Below are 16,805 nucleotides of genomic sequence, written 5' to 3'. Positions count from 1 at the left end.
TGTAAATTACCCATTTTATACTTTTTGCAAGACTGAAAGAGAGAGAGAGAGAGAGAGAGAGAGAATGAATAATTAAATATTTAAATGTTTTATCATAATTAGAGTTGGAATCGAACAACAGGTAAACTTGTCATCTCTTATCTATACAGATATGTTCTGTGATATCAAACCTCAAACTGGTTTCAGCAATCGGTGTACATGTATCTAGATCAAACAGCCAACAACACGCGTGCCTTGTAGTTTATGTATGCACATGTGCCTGTTATTTACATGTAGATTAAAACATGATCCCACACCGACAGCCATATCAGGAGGGATTAAATTTCTGAATAAGAGGTTTATATTTTCTCAGTTTAATAGAAGTTCTAGTACAACATTTCAGGAAGAGAATGCGCATAATAATAAAATAACACTTATTTATTTAACAAGCAAACAAATGTCCGTACAAGATATTATAATGAACATATACATTAAGAAATAACGAGTATATCATAAAGTAACGGTAGATACTATTAAAATAGTAGTTTAAATTTTGCTTTTCTTTCCTTTATCCTTTGGACAGCACTAATATCATCATTATGAATTTTTACATTATTGATATCTTTTTTTTTCAAACCAAACCAAAGAATGATGAGCCCAAAAGACAAACAAATTTAAATCTTTATCTGAATCTTAAAAAAAAACTATAATAATGCATGATCTATTTCTCAACTTTGTGCACATAGTTACCTTAATTCAGCAGAAAATTAGATAACATGACAACATAAATGGGTAACATATATGCAATTTTAGATAAGTACTTTTCCAAAAATTTAATTCAGTAAAAATGAACACAAGGTTCATGCAGATTGGAACTCGTGATCTGCAGTTCACAATTAAGCAGGCACGTAACATCGTTTTTTTTAAAGTGTGTGTGGGGGGGGGGGGGGGCAGACTCATCCAATAAATCTTCACAAGCAAAAAAGTAACCAATAAACAAAAAAAAAAATCCAATATCTTCAAAACTCTAATCCGTGAAAGGGGGGGGGGGGCTGTAGTGTATCTATAACTTAAATTTCACTCTTAATATCCTTATTTTCATTTCAATTTTTTGCCTACTTCCAAAAAAAAGGGGGGGGGGGGCGTAAATTTAAGAAAAATGATTGCTGTGTCTTTCGAAATATGGAGAAAAAAAATTATGTAGTTGGCTACCTTAAAATACTGACACATTTTCATACATTCTCGTTAGATTCCTGGAGCATTCAGATTTCACAAATAAATGGTACTAGTAAACCTTTTATTCGCCATCTTGTTTAGCTGTCGGAAAAAAAATATGTAGTGGGGCCTACCTTATAAAATACTGATACATTTTCATACATTCTCGTTAGATTCCTGGAGCATTCAGATTTCACAAATAAATGCGTTTAGTGTGTCAGTGGTTGAGTAACCGACGAAACCTGTTTGCGCATTACTGGACTCATAACTCAGTCGCACACTGTTTGCTTCATTGTTATTGAGGACCCCCGTCGGTCCTGTGTAGGGCAAGGGTGTCCCATCGTCAGCCAAATATGGCGTCCCGACTGCACTTCGTGTCCCCTGTACCCACAGTCTTTGTATTCCGGCCGACACTGCCAAAAAAATAATAAGGAATAAAAAACGTAGTATTTTGGTAGAAAAGAGTTTTTTGTAGTTCAAATCATTATAATTACATGTATATACATAAAACCTTGATGTTACTTATTTGAAAACATTTTACGTCAATGGGTACGTTGAAAAAGACGTTTGCTTAATAATCTCAATATCATACAATTTTTCATTTTTTTTATCATACATAAAGCTAGCACTTATAAAATTTGTATTACGGTTGTTATCTCATAAACCAGACAGGTACCCAGTCATACTGAATAACACGCGTATGCATTGAATTTCTGCTTTGAATTTCTGCCAACAAGCGCGTTGTTAGCGCATTATAAACATTTTTCTGTATGGCGTTATGAAATTTCGGTCGCACACCTGTCGCGTTACGGAATTTTTACAGAACCAACCCCGTGCGTGTTAGCGCGTTATGAAAACTTCTGTAAAGTCGTCTGTGTTGCCGTGTAATTATATAAACCGGTCCTTGTCAGCGCAATGTAAATAGTAGGAGACTGGATGGGTCAACAAATTACCCATCACATCTAACTGAAAGTGTTAGCGATGATATTTTGGCAAAAATTATCATTGTCTACAAAAGAATATTGCCAAAAGTCGTAAAATCATTCAATCTTCTTGATTGATTTTCATCCAGGCTCATTGCGCAAGCAATGACTAGGCTATATATACATGTAGTTGCGGTGCACGACAGCGGATGTTGACTAAACAAGCGTTGAAACTGTTCTCTGCGCAAAAATGTAGTTCCAACTTTAAAAAGAAGGTAGAATTAAAGCATGGCGTTTGGTCATTTTAGATATTTAAACATCATGCATATGATATGATTACGTAATATATTGCTTGCATATCTGGTGTGCAAGTCATCATAATTTTTATCTGGTCTTAAAACCAGTGCTAGTAATTAAAGGGGCATGGTCACAATTTGGGTAAAAAATTATTTTGCCAATTTTAATGTTTACAATGCTTCAGGAAGGCATTTTTAATAGGCAATCAAAAATAGAGTGTCATTCGTTAAGTTATAAGCAAGTTACATAACTTACAATTCTTTGTTAAGTAAACAAAGTTTTTGTTTACATTTTGAATGTTGAAGTTAAAAATCCAGTTTATAGAACTAAAATTAATGTGTTAAACGTTCGGAACTGTTTATTTATGCTTAAAATGAATTAGAAGATAGACAAATCAGCTTGAAAAAAGATTTTTTACTGGTACATATATATATTGAACCCATGTAAACAAAAACGGGGCACAAGTCTTGTTTACATGACAAAGAATTTTGATCCCTGTGTATTGCTTATAACTCTATGACTGACTCTCAAATTTCATTTGATCATTAGAAATGCATTCCTAAAGCATTGTAAATATTAAAAACAGAAAAAGTAGAATTTGACCATGTCCCTTTTATTACAGGGATACATACTTAATAATGACTGGAGCCTCGTGGCCTCTGCCTCGGAGTTGACCAGCAGTAGTCGCCCCCCATCGGCCTGACACAGAAGCTTGGCCTGGTCGTAGGTCAGAAGCGCCCCGACCTGGAGACGGTAGCAGCCCAGAAGCGAGTCCTGAATGTAGTCCGGCGCCGTGCACGTGGGTGTGGATGTGCCTGGAAATACAGGACTACGTCATTTAAAAGGTGGCTCATTACTACATGATTAAGATGGCTCATTACTACATGATTAAGGTGGCGCATTACTACATGATTAAGGTGGCGCATTACTACATGATTAAGGTGGCTCATTACTACATGATTAAGGTGGCGCATTACTACATGATTAAGGTGGCTCATTACTACATGATTAAGGTGGCGCATTACTACATGATTAAGGTGGCTCATTACTACATGATTAATGTGGCGCATTACTACATGATTAAGGTGGCTCATTACTACATGATTAAGGTGGCTCATTACTACATGATTAAGGTGGCTCATTACTACATGATTCAGGTGGCTCATTACTACATGATTAAGGTGGCTCATTACTACATGATTAAGGTGGCTCATTACTACATGATTAAGATGGCTCATTCCTACATGATTAAGGTGGCTCATTACTACATGATTAAGGTGGCTCATTACTACATGATTAAGGTGGCTCATTACTACATGATTAAGGTGGCTCACTACATTTTGAAGAGTTTCTTTAAACAGCAAATCAATTCTTGTTTATGAAAGATAATGATATACTAGTATCTGAAGTACATAAGACACTAAGGTAAAAATATGCAATTTTGTGGATAAATAATTGATTGTCGAAAAATCAGTTTTGAATGTCATTTTGTAGTGGAAAAAAAGATACACATTTGTTTTTGAATAAATAAAACTAAAATTTATGTTAATAAATTTCCATGGACTTATATTAGTATTTAAGAAATAGTGGTTTGTTATTATATTCTGATAAATATTAATATTACAAAACATGGTTTTTCACTGTTGCATAGTTATTTTATTTAAAGATCGAATATGATTTACCGGATGTGGCCGAGTCTCTGTTATAGAAGGATAGAAACATGATGCCAGCAGACAGTAGCGCCAACTCCTCAACACTGAACACGTAGTCCCCGGCTGAATAAAACAAAAAAAAGTCTTTAGTTATTAAAAGTTGAATGATTGATGTCCATTATTATATAAAAAAAAAAACCCAGCTATTTATGATATGATATCTATGATTTTTTGATTTATTTATTTATTTATTTATTTTTTTTAAATGTTTACACATGTTTGTTCACTTTACTTATGTATAAAATATGTTAAACCTATGAATCGTATGGTTCTTGGTAATAAACAATACAATGATACCACTGTGAACATGTTGTCTCCTATGTAATGTATATACATACTGTATAAATGATAGACCGTAATTGATTATTACAGTTTGTTGATGATATAATTATGATCTTACCCTATGCTTCTAATGATACGGCCAATACCAATGTTTTGATTTACTACTCATGTAAATCAAATTAATAATGAAATTTCACATTTTAAAACCTCACCAATGAACAATAAAATTGGATTAACGCTGTTCTTGGTCCTTTGATAAGATAATATGGTGACATAGTCATACCACGTCACCTAGATGCGTTTGTTTTTCTTACATTCACAAGGTATGATAAAAAATAAGGATGACAATTTCTAACCGGTTAACCGGTCACTTAATCTGAACGAAAGTAACCGGTTACAAAATCAGAAATCGGTTAGTCGTCTTAAATACATAAAGTTGTACATTTTGATGCAATTTCATTTTTTATCTTTCGAAACATTGGTATCTGAAGTTACATGTAAATTGAAGAATTCAAAGTAAAACAAAAACGTCTTTGAAAAAAAAAATAAAAAAAGGAGTCACCAGAAGGATTTGAACCCAAGACACTGCATTTCTGTGTTCCCTAATCCAGAACAAAACCATTGAGCCATGAGTGACTACACAATATGCGGTATAAAGTATTGTTTGAGACAACATTGTCATATCGGTGCACTTTGTTTTTTTATTCTCCAAAAATATTTTGAAAAAGTACACCATTAGTCATCTCTGGGTCATCTCTCCATCTTGTTTTAAAAAGCAACATTTTAATGTTGAAATATGTCATCTTTGCACGTTTCAAATTTGTGGAGAGAAGACCCAGAGACAATGAAATCATATAAAAACAGCTGTAAATAAGTAGGATTTTCCATGAATCGCATCGTTTTGCTATATTTGGAGCCATATTATAATAAAACCTTTTGCATTACAAATTTTTTTCTACCCATTCCACGTCCAACAGAAACCAAATATTAATAACGGTTATAATTCGAAAAATGTGCAAAATTAATTGATGAAAATTCCACTCTCCTTGTGCGCCCATATTCCTGCCGAATTTACATCTTAGGCGCCCACTTTCTTTAAGGAGAAACAGATGCTTAATTTGTTGACCACCCAGCCTCCTTAAATATTACAACCTTTGACTATATAATCGTTTAAGTGGAATTGTTTTTTGCAGTATGATAAAAAAAACATCGTGTACTAGAAAAATGTGTTGTGCAGTGTATGAAAAACATTGTGCTACAAATCATGCCCTAGAAATACTGTTTAAGAGGGCTGGATGGTCGTAGCCATTTTTACACTATTCTAATTTTCTAAAGAAGAAGAGTTCTGTATAAATGAAGATTTAAGTTTAATGATCAAATTGTAAATTTAAAATATTTGGATATTTTTCTTTAGTAAATGTTAGTTTATGGCAAAAAAATCTCAGATTTCAAAGTTTAAGGACGATCTAATGGTTTATTGACCATCCAGCCTCCCGAATTACAATGATGTGCGACCATATCAAGAAACATAGAATGTATATATACTTACAGACAGAAAACGCTAGAGCAGTGCCGACCACCGCGGTGCTCAGGAGGATGCGGTTGTTTGTTGTCAGAGCAGCGGTAGAAATAACCATTTGTGATATCACCAAGCACAGAATCAGACATTTCATCACGTCTCTCCTCATTGTGTCGTCTGCCTATTATCTGCAATTTTTTTTTCAAAACAAAAATTACATAATCAAAGTTTTTAGATCACATTCATATAAGAATGGAAATCGAAACAAGTGGAACATTGCCATATTGCTCCTTTGGACAACACGAGTTGTATTGGAGATGCCTACAAATTTGATCAGATCTAACCCTACCCAATGTTAAGTACAAGTGTAATATTACACCATGATCCGTGATTCTCTCTCGCCCAGGGGCTCATCGTGTGCATGGACCTACTTTTATATTATATAACATACTGGATTGCTTAGGTATTAGTTTTAGGAGTATTGACCTTCGTACATGTATACTGCATTTTTTCTTCATAAGAATTGCTCTTTTTAAAAAAAAAGAAATATAGACTTTCTCCAGCAGACCTTGAATTTTGGTACTCTCTCTCTCTCTCTCTCTCTCTCTCTCTCTCTCTCTCTCTCTCTCTCTCTCTCAAACTAGCTGTTGTTTTTCATCCTTGCATGCTTTTAAAATGTGTGAGGTTTTTTTTCAAATCAGGGCCTTTATTTTCTTCAGAAGAATTATCGGTCAATGTTAAGATGCTCCCTTCTTAAGTCTAGTTGGTTTGATAAAAACTAAAAAAAAAACTCTCTGTATTTACTGCCCTCCAGTTGTTATTTTTCCAAAGCTGTATAACAGTTGTTTTCTCCGTGTTTGGCATAAAAAATAAATTTAAAAGTTTTTTTTTTATTTCTTAAAGAACTTTGACTCTGATTCGACCCCTAAAACAATCCCGGGGATTGTCGCTAGTGTGCTTTGCGATATATTTCATTTTATCAAATAAAATATACAACATGACTACTGAAATATATCGGAAAGGACACTAGTACAAACGTAGATTTGCAGTACACTTAAGACTATTTTAACATTTTTTCCATTTCTTGTACACTATTAGTTTTTATTGTCAAAAATTACGAATCTTAAAAAAAAGTAAAATAAACATGTACTAGTTAATATTTGAAAAAACGAACTGTAAAAAGGAACACAAGCATAGATGATTACAAGTGTTTTCGACCCGATGTTGTTCAGTTTGAGAGAAAAGTTAAGGAGGCTGGATAGTCAACAAATTAACCACCAGATCTACCTCCAATTTTATATATGAATAGTTTAGCAATGAGCCATCATTTAGCATAGGAAACATCTACCTCACATTTTATATATGAATAGTTTAGCAATGAGCCATCATTTAGCATAGGAAACATCTACCTCACATTTTTATATGAATAGTTTAGCAATGAGCCATCATTTAGCATAGGAAACATCTACCTCACATTTTATATATGAATAGTTTAGCAATAAGCCATCATTTAGCATAGGAAAAGTCCATTAATTTTACATTTTTATGTCGGGGGTATTTTTTTATATTTTTATATAGAGCTCTTCTTCTAAAGGAGATCAAAACAGTCTAGAATTGTACATATCGACCATCGAGCCATGTAAGAGCAATTGTGACTACACAAAATGCTCCTGAATCGTGAGGTTTTGTTTTATATACATGTACATTCTACTTTGTAAGATGTTCTTTGCAAATTTTTCTCATAATGATTTTTAGATTGTTTTTTCCGTGCATCAGTTATTCATTAAGCATGGCTGAAAAGTATTTGATTTTGTGGACACGGTGTAAACTGGACTTATTTGGGTTATTAGAGTTTTCAGAACGCCAAACCTTTAATTTCATTATTTACTAATTATTTCCTTAAGAAAAAGGGGCCAATTAAGTACACTTCAAAATATTTCAATTAAAATTGCCTTGTGCGAAGATTTGTTGAAAGTGTCTATCAGTGGATGGGAAGGGAACGTACACATGCATATGTTAAATACCATAACCAACTGCCGAGATTGCAAAATCAGATACCAGGAAAATAATACTGATCAAATTAGCCCCTGGAAACCGTATAATTTCGTAACACTACATGATATGAAAGTTATATCTTTAATTAAGGAAAACACCTTATGATATAACTGCCCATTGCACCGACAACAGTTAGAATTATGTAACGAGATATTGTGTAGGTACATTATAGCAGCTGTAAGGAAATTAATGTAAACTTTTCAGATACAAATATTGATTTCATTTTGCTAAAGTAACAATAATCGAATGATGGAAAACTCTTATTCTGGTTTCTATGTAGTATATTTACCGCTGTGGCTGTTGCAGAGATTAGAATTAATCCCCGAGGATAATAACGGGATTTGAGATTTTTTAAACAATATTTTCTAGACATGCGCGTTGCTCTCTTTTCTTTGTTCACACCCACCCGGAGTTATTAGACATCTCTTAATAAAAATAAAAAATAGTGTTTTTATAAATTGTTTGTAGATGTATATATATTTTCCCTCTTGTATCATTTATATGTAGGTTATATTTCGAGAGAGTAAATCAAGGGAAAAAAGAAGGAATTTTGAAAATAACAACCTCTTAAGAATAAGATATAAAAACATTTTTAAGCATATGATATTGTAACTTTTTAAGAATGGGATAAAATTAAGATTTTAAGAATAGGATTTAAAATTCTAAGATTAGGATATTATACACATTTCAAGATTAGGATATATGTAACATTTTAAGATTAGGTTATAATAAACATTTTAAGACTAGGTTATAATAAACATTTCAAGATTAGGATATAAGTTACATTTTAAGATTAGGATATAATAAACATTTCAAGATTAGGATGAAATAAATATTTTAAGATTAGGATATAATAAATATTTTAAGATTTGGAATTACAGCTTTTGGCATGTTGTAATCAACACTTGAATCATTCACGGATCCAACAAATTTTGCCCGGTAAGGGGGGAGTCCAAATGAATAGTTGTGAATAATAGATGGGTCAAAGGCATATTTGTGGTAATTTACTTGATGAATTTAAAAAGTTTGAATTAAGGACCCCTTGATCCGTGTATGTAATTATGTACATGTAGTTTTGTATATTTTAGTTGAAATAATGTGCTGCATAATCTCATGCGACTAGATTTTCTTAAATAATATAATCATTACGTGAAACACTTCCCGATTAAAGGTCAGCTAGACTTATTTTATAAAACTTTTTTGTCATAAAAATTCCCGGTATTATAAATTATTGCTGAAAACCTTCTCAATTTTCTAGAATGCTGAAAACCTTCTCAATTTTCTAGAATATTGTTTCCTACTTTCAAATAATTTTCAGATGTTAATAAGTCCACTTCTATCAGCTGATAATTTCAAATTTGTTAATCAACAAAATAAAATATAAACAAGATCCCGTTTTTCTGAATTATTAGATTAAGAAAAAAGAGAACTAACGCTAATCTTGTTCAAAGCAAATTAAAAATAGCTTGTTGTTATCGCATAGCTTTAACAAAACGTTCTTATTCTAAATTTCACGCAATTAATTAAAAAAAAGTCATCTACTTTAATTAAAAAAAAAAATTCCCTATTTGAGCAACAACAACACCCTCCCAAAAAAAAAATAAAAAAATAAAACACCCCCTCTCCCCAAAAAAGTGAAGTTGTATTACTATAAATTTTATTTCGCTATTTCAATTCTATCAAATTTCTTGTTCGATAAAGTATAATAAATCACTCATTTAACAAACACTGTAGGTAGATAAAAACAAATAAAAAGAACATAAATTCTCACCTCACCCACGGAGTCCTAGCGATTAATGCTGTAAAGATGTATAACCTGGTACATGTCGTAGAGACCCGAAGTCCACCTCCATGTAGAAGGATGGCCCCCAGGAGAGCGTGACATCTCACGTGGACCAAGGTGGCATCACCTACCCAATACATGTACCTCGATCGATAACTAGCCGTGTAAAACCCTGTAAAGCCCGAGCTTTCCGAATGAAGTTTTTGATTTTTTTTAATTTGATCATATGACCATATTAACATAATTTTAAGCGACAGATTACTGTTGTTTCATCAATATTCGTTTAAACCAATTTTCGTGGATTTCGTTATTAAGTTGATCCATGAAAATAAATGTTCATTAGAAAGCAATTTCTACTAACAGTTTGTATTGATTGGATCTTTTTCATTAGTTTTCGTATCCTAGAGACTGTGATTTTCATTGAATCCGCCAAAATTGATACCCACGAATATCAATGAAACCGCAGTAAGTAGTAAACCCATGAGTTTCCGAATAAAGTTCTGTTATTGTCCTATTCAATTTGTATCAATGTTATTTTCCAATTCAATATGTGTCAATTTTTGTTATTTTCTTATTCAATATGTGTCAATCTTTGTTATTTTTCTATTCAATATGTGTATACTGGTCATGGTGTTGATTCCGAGCTAAACTGATGGTTGAACAATAAGTTTGAAGCTACAATGTATGCCTTTGACTAACTTTTTCATCAGTCGTGGTTTGAATACAGCGTACGTTGTACATATAGAACAGCCAGACAATAAGTGTATCAATGATTATAAAATGTTGAATATGACCCTGGTGCTTTCTAATAAATGTTGGTGTTTTTTCTTTCATTTTCCTCTAAACGTTTATTTGCAACGATAAGAAGAAATTCATTCCTAATGCGGGGGGGGGGGGGGGGGGCAGAGCTATACAGTCGTCGGTTCCAAAAGATTAAACATGCAGTCTATGAAAGGGACCTACATATATACTAGTATATCATAGAAAAATGAAAAAATCGGATGGATGTCTTCAAAACTTTTAGAGAGACGCTGCGTCGGCAAACCAATAATTACAATTGAAAAACTTATAGATTCTAATTTATGAAAAATGTGAATTTCAGACCAAGTAAGACCTTTCAATGTATCAACAATACTTCATAAAAATACATAATGTGAGGATTTTTGGAAGCGGCCTGATAAAGTAAATTTTCTAACTCAATGGTCCGTAATCCCACCCCGACACCCCCTCTCCCTTTTTAAAAAAATCCAACTAACAATATGCTGGCCCTTAGAGACGTCAAATTAATTAGATACATGTATAAAACTGACTTCAGTGAAAGCGTGAATCCGTTATATAGTGTATTCGCTGTAACAGTGTTTTACTGTATAATAAAGCTCGCGGCCATGGTGAACTGTCAAAAGTCAGAATTTATGTGTACCGACTCGCCCATTAATGCAATAATCTGATCCGATATTATAACTTGACTATAGCATATTCCTGTGGATTCGCTTCCTTCTCTATATACATCCAAACTTTTCATATCCGTGTGATGTAGTCGTGAAAGTGTATTTAGAAGGTTTGAGGACGGTGACCATTTTTTGACTATATTCATCTCCTTGAGAAGAAGAGTTCTAATTCTAAAGCTATATAGTATTAAGATTTTTTTCTTTCGTAAACTAAATAGGTTTCTTTCAATATCATATCATAAATTTTAAGGTAGATATAATTTGTTGACCATTCAGCCTTCTTCAGGGGGTATGGGATAAGTACATTACAATCAAAATACTTTCATCGATTTAGAATTTTCAAATTCTACAATTCTCGGCCAAAAAAATTGTTTGAAATCCTTTTTTAAAAATGGTAAAATTATAAAAGCCCCCCCCCCCCCCCCCCCCCCGCGGGATTCGAACACATGACTTACAGATTCGCAGTTAATGCTCTAACCCATTGCGCCACCCTGTTTAGTGCCAAACTTGGGGAAAGAAAAAAAACTTAAAATACTAGCAATACTTGATTTTATTGTTTATTTCGATAGGAAATACGTCACAACATGGATATTGTCTCATTCCACCTTAAGCAATTCGCAATATACATGCTATGTATCTACTTGATCCAATTCTACCCAGTTTATCGATTGGTCGAAACAGTCAGCAGCACTAAAAAGAAAACAATTAATGACTGTAATAAATAATAAATTCGTATGTAAGAAAAATTTACTATTTCTTTTATCTTGCATACAGATGTACATTAACAAAATCTAAGTTAATTCTGCTTACCCATAATGATTAAATCGAGATCTTTTTTGATCAGAAAAATGTAAATATAAACAATAAACGCTTTCTTTGATGATTCATGCGGGTTTTGGAGGTAGCGACCATTGTCGAAAAATTAACACTATTCTTTAAACGCGGGTTATGTATCCCCCCCCCCCCCTTGCAATGTCGCTACCTTCATACCAGCATGAATCACCATAGAAAGTATTTTATTATTTAAATCTTTACTTTTGATATTAATACTGTCCGTTGACCTCGTTTACAATCTTTTTTTTTTTTTGCCTTTCCGGACATCTGTGGCGGTGACCTCTCTGCCGCCATAGAATGGTGTAAAGCCCTTTCACCATGTCAACTTCGTCATAAAGCTATCGGAACCAGAAGATAAAACATCGTACTGATTTGTTTACATGGAAACTATTTCTTACCTATTGATGAGACAAGTTTATTAGAACAAAAATCAAAATTTTACGAAAATAAAACCCTCTACATGATATATAGATTATGGTACTTCATTAAGAAATCAAAGCATCTCTTCTTCTTTTTTCAAATATCATCCTGTTAGATATGTATAGTGGCAAAATGCTATTTCATTTGTGATAATTGCTTTTTCCAATGAACGCATTTGGCAAAGTTCCTTAAAAGAGAGCTCTTTGGTCGTGGAAAGAGCTCAATACAAAAATATAGGAAAATTAAAAAGAACAAGGTACAGTATCAGTCATATTTTGCCCTGATTTAGAGTAATTTTTAAAAACATCACAAAAACGGAAATGTAACATTTATCTACACAAGAATATTTATAAACTAAGAATCTATCAATAGTTACCTGATTAGACTTTCACAAGGGTAATTGGGACGTCACAAACATTGCATTTTCACGTAATTTTCATAAAACTGAGCAGAAGACGCCAATTCCTCAGTAGTTTTTTGAATAGAAAACTATTTCCGCAGCCGTCGCCCACGATGAAACTCACATTATCACTTTATTATGTTATGACACATAAAATATAATAATTTTGTTGTGGTCGACGGCTGCGGACACATTTTCCTCTTCAAAAAACTATGAGAAAATGTGCCATTTTTCATCATTTTTGACTAAATCTTAGAAATTTGCCAAATTGCTGAAGTCATAATCATTTTTTGAAACATAATAAAAGTGTATAACTTGATATTTTATATACACACATGTTCAAGAAAGCATATGTGTATTTTCATGAGATTTAAATCACTTTTGAATTTTAGGGCAAATATTTAAAGAAACTGTACCTTCCTCTTTAAAATTAATGGATTTTCTCTTTAGTTTATAATAGTTTATAGGTAAGAAAATCATTTCTTAAAGTTTTAGGTAGATTCGATGGTTAATTTGTAGACCACTGAGCCTCCTTAAACAAAACTATATCGACTGAATCATGCAATGACCATAGATTGGAATCACCTTTATATAAGTAATAAAGAATCATTCTTTGAGTATTATGAGATGATAATTTCGGTCGGGGCGTGATCAAATCCAATAAAGCCCGAAGGGCTTTATGATAGATTTGATCACGCCACGACCGAAATTATCACCTTATAATATTCAAAGAATGATTCCTTATTACTTATATTTATATATTTTTTAGCCATCGTACGATTAAATATTTAAATATAAATAAGCAAACCGCGCTGGCGCCTCAATTTGGCGTCACTTGTATTCTGGGTTATATAGTACAAAATCGATACGTAATGTTATCACAGGCAAAGACACTGGAAATGTAAATATACAAGAATGTTCTTGTCAAACTTGAAATCAGCCTTGAGACGCGAGCTTCTACGTTTTATTTATTCTCTTTTGAGTAGTTGGCTATGGCTATCCACTTCTCAAAAGATAATACATGTACGTTTTATTGTGTTTGTTGCTGAAAATAAATTGATAAAAACACGACCTCCTCCCCCAACCAAAGACTGAGGTTAAAAGTGCATGCACGAGATTTGATAAATGGACATAGTTATCGTTGTTTGTACGTCAGTGTGGGATGGACAGGTATACGCACTTGGTCAGCCATACCTGTTGTAAGTACTACACCTGTACATTGTACTAGAATGCATTCGTCTGACAGCCACAAAATGTTATTGATTCGTTCCCGTTTGGCACCAATTGATAATTTATTGGAACAAAACAATCGGCCTGAATTGTGTCTTGGTATCAATTACATGTATACATATGTACTCTACGTCTTACCTCATATTTACCTGGGTTTTTTTTAATTCATAAAAAATTCCACATCTTTATCATTTGAAACGATTTATTGCTAATTTTTTAATGATTATTATCTAACTTTTTAGAAAATTCAGTTTTGCCAACATTTTTCGCGATCAGATTTTCAAAGTGCAAAACGGGAGCAAACCGTTTTTGGTTTTTTTGGTTTTGCATTCTGCTCGCTCTCGCTATGCATTTTTCTACTACTTCCCTTCTTCTTGCGAACATTAGTTGCTGTCCTATCATTTTAAAACCGGACTTATTTTTAAAAAAAATTTAAACAAAATATTGTATGTTCACCCCCCCCCCCCCCCCCGCAGTCTTTAAATAATGATGCTACATAAGAAAATTGCTTTTTAACCTTCTTTTTTGTTTCTGTGTGAGCATCATCGAATGGAGTCGCTCTGTAGAAGTTTGTGGGTACACTGTATTAGTTATGGTGTTCCGAAGGGTTTCACTTCGACCTTCGCACTTTCGCATTTAGGTCAAAGATGCGAGAGTGCGAAGTTGCGAAGGCGAAAGTGCGAGAGTGCGACGCCCCTCGGAAAATCCAATATTAATAACTTCACACATGCAGTAAAGGGGGAGAGAGGGTCCGGATCCCATCCCCCCGTATTTATATATATATATATATATATATATAAATTTATATATATATATATATATATATATATATATATATATATATATATATATATATATATATATATATATATATATATATATATATATTTATATATAATAAAATCTCTAAAATATATCTCGAACCCCCCCCCCCCCTTTCCTTAGAAAAAGTTATGGATCTGCGCAGGCTGTTGAAAATAAATTCTTAAACGTTCATCGTCTACTTATATGTCCTTTTATACAGCTAAAATTGTCTTTAAACGATAGAGAGCTCCACAATTATAAAAAGGCGAAAGCGCGAAGATGCGAAGGCGAGAGTGCGATGTTGCGATGGCGAAGGAGCGATAGTAGTATCGCTTCTTCGCCTTCGCACTTTCGCATTCGCATCTTCGCGCTTCACCGTCTCATCTTCGCACTTTCGCTCCTTTGCCGTCGCACCTTCGCACCTTCACACTTTCGCCTTCGCAACTTCGCACTCTTGCACCTCGACCTAAAGGCGAAAGTGCGAAGGTCGAAGTGGCCCCATCGGAACACCATAAATCTCCGTCTATTTTACATGAAACCAGCGTCCCTTTAAACTTGTTTTGATGCACGAAAAAGATATTTACATCCTCCCGAACGTCCAAGATCTTGTTAAAATGGTTCTAGTTTCTTTCTCAATTAAACAAAAATTTCTTGATTGTGATGGATTGCATGACGGATAAGAACCTTATAAATCAAATTTGCGAAAAATATGATTTTTAAAAATTTATTTCGTAAATATGAACAGAGGCAAAAATAGGGCGGATTCGAACTCGTGATATGCGGGCTACAAGCCCGGTAGTTTAACCACTGAGCTATCATCACATTCGAATAACTCTTTAAAAGTGGCGTGTTGTCTTAAAAACTAAAAGGTACGTCTTGGTGTATTGAGGTACCTTAAAATAATAATAACTCAAATCAAAGGCACGTGTACACTCTTTGGTACCAGCATTATACGGTGTAAAAAACATATACAACATAAAAACAACCACAAAAAGGAGAAAAATCAATGTCCAACTTGTGCAGAGCTAGGTTAACATTACACATACATTCATTTAAAATATCTGAGCATATTGCCTATAGCTCTTGTTAAAGATGACATATACTCTCTGTCGTAGTGTGGCTAAATAAAACCACAAATAAACATCGACTGCACGCCATGGGGTCATTAAGTCACCCTATTTGTGGTTTACCTTTCGCCATGTTTTTGTACGGTAATACGGTCAGTTCTATTCAAATATGCAATATGGTAGTCAACTCTATACACATGTCCAAGGAGGCATTTGTGAATGAAACACTGAAAAAAAAGTTTGTTGTGGTATGAAATTGACGAAGCGATCAGTAAAATTACAACAAATTATCATAAGAAAGTACATTGTATACCGGGAAATATTCGCCCCCCCCCCCGTTTTATATTCGCCCATTCCGCCCTCGTTGTCAGCGGGGGAATTTAAGACTGGGCGAATTCCGATGTCTCAGATTATCTTGCTTTCTTTTTCACAGCTTTGTCTGGGCGAATTCATGACCGGGCGAAACCGTTTGCAAGTGGAAAAGGGCGAAAATAACACGGGGCGAAAACAGCTCTGTATACAGTGGTTATTGGAATTTTTTTTAATCGCACTCCTTACCCATTGATTGATCCATGCAATTGGCTCTCTTTGTGGATTTACTATGGAGGAATAGTTAATATGCATTTTTGGAATAGGAGTCTCTTGGAATAAGATTGCATGAATTTATTAACCTACTTTTTAAGAATACTTTGCTGTAATTTCACACATTTGCTCTCCTTCTATCTGTGTAATTTGACCTAACTATAATTTCTTCGTTATGCTGGCCATGTTTGTTAACAAAGGAACGAAAACAAATTCCTGACGGGGATTTATGATGGGGAATGTTTACATCTTATC

The 16,805-nt window shown here is 33.6% G+C and overlaps 1 protein-coding gene across 1 annotated transcript; it reads right to left on the bottom strand.

The window, feature by feature from the left end:
- Positions 1 to 367: 367 nt before the first annotated feature.
- LOC105342908 (uncharacterized) lies at positions 368 to 9,886 on the bottom strand. The gene is made up of 5 exons (XM_066074008.1): positions 9,754 to 9,886; positions 5,958 to 6,115; positions 4,097 to 4,189; positions 3,047 to 3,229; positions 368 to 1,607 (listed from the first exon to the last, which is right to left on the bottom strand). The coding sequence occupies exons 2-5, from the start codon at positions 6,094 to 6,096 to the stop codon at positions 1,381 to 1,383; spliced, it is 642 nt and encodes a 213-aa protein (XP_065930080.1). The 5' UTR covers positions 6,097 to 6,115; positions 9,754 to 9,886; the 3' UTR covers positions 368 to 1,380.
- Between the last annotated feature and the right edge of the window lie 6,919 nt (positions 9,887 to 16,805).

This window comes from Magallana gigas, chromosome 10, assembly GCF_963853765.1.
Source record: "Magallana gigas chromosome 10, xbMagGiga1.1, whole genome shotgun sequence".
NCBI classification, from domain to species: Eukaryota; Metazoa; Mollusca; class Bivalvia; order Ostreida; family Ostreidae; genus Magallana; species Magallana gigas.
This window is presented reverse-complemented; position numbering and strand designations above follow the sequence as displayed.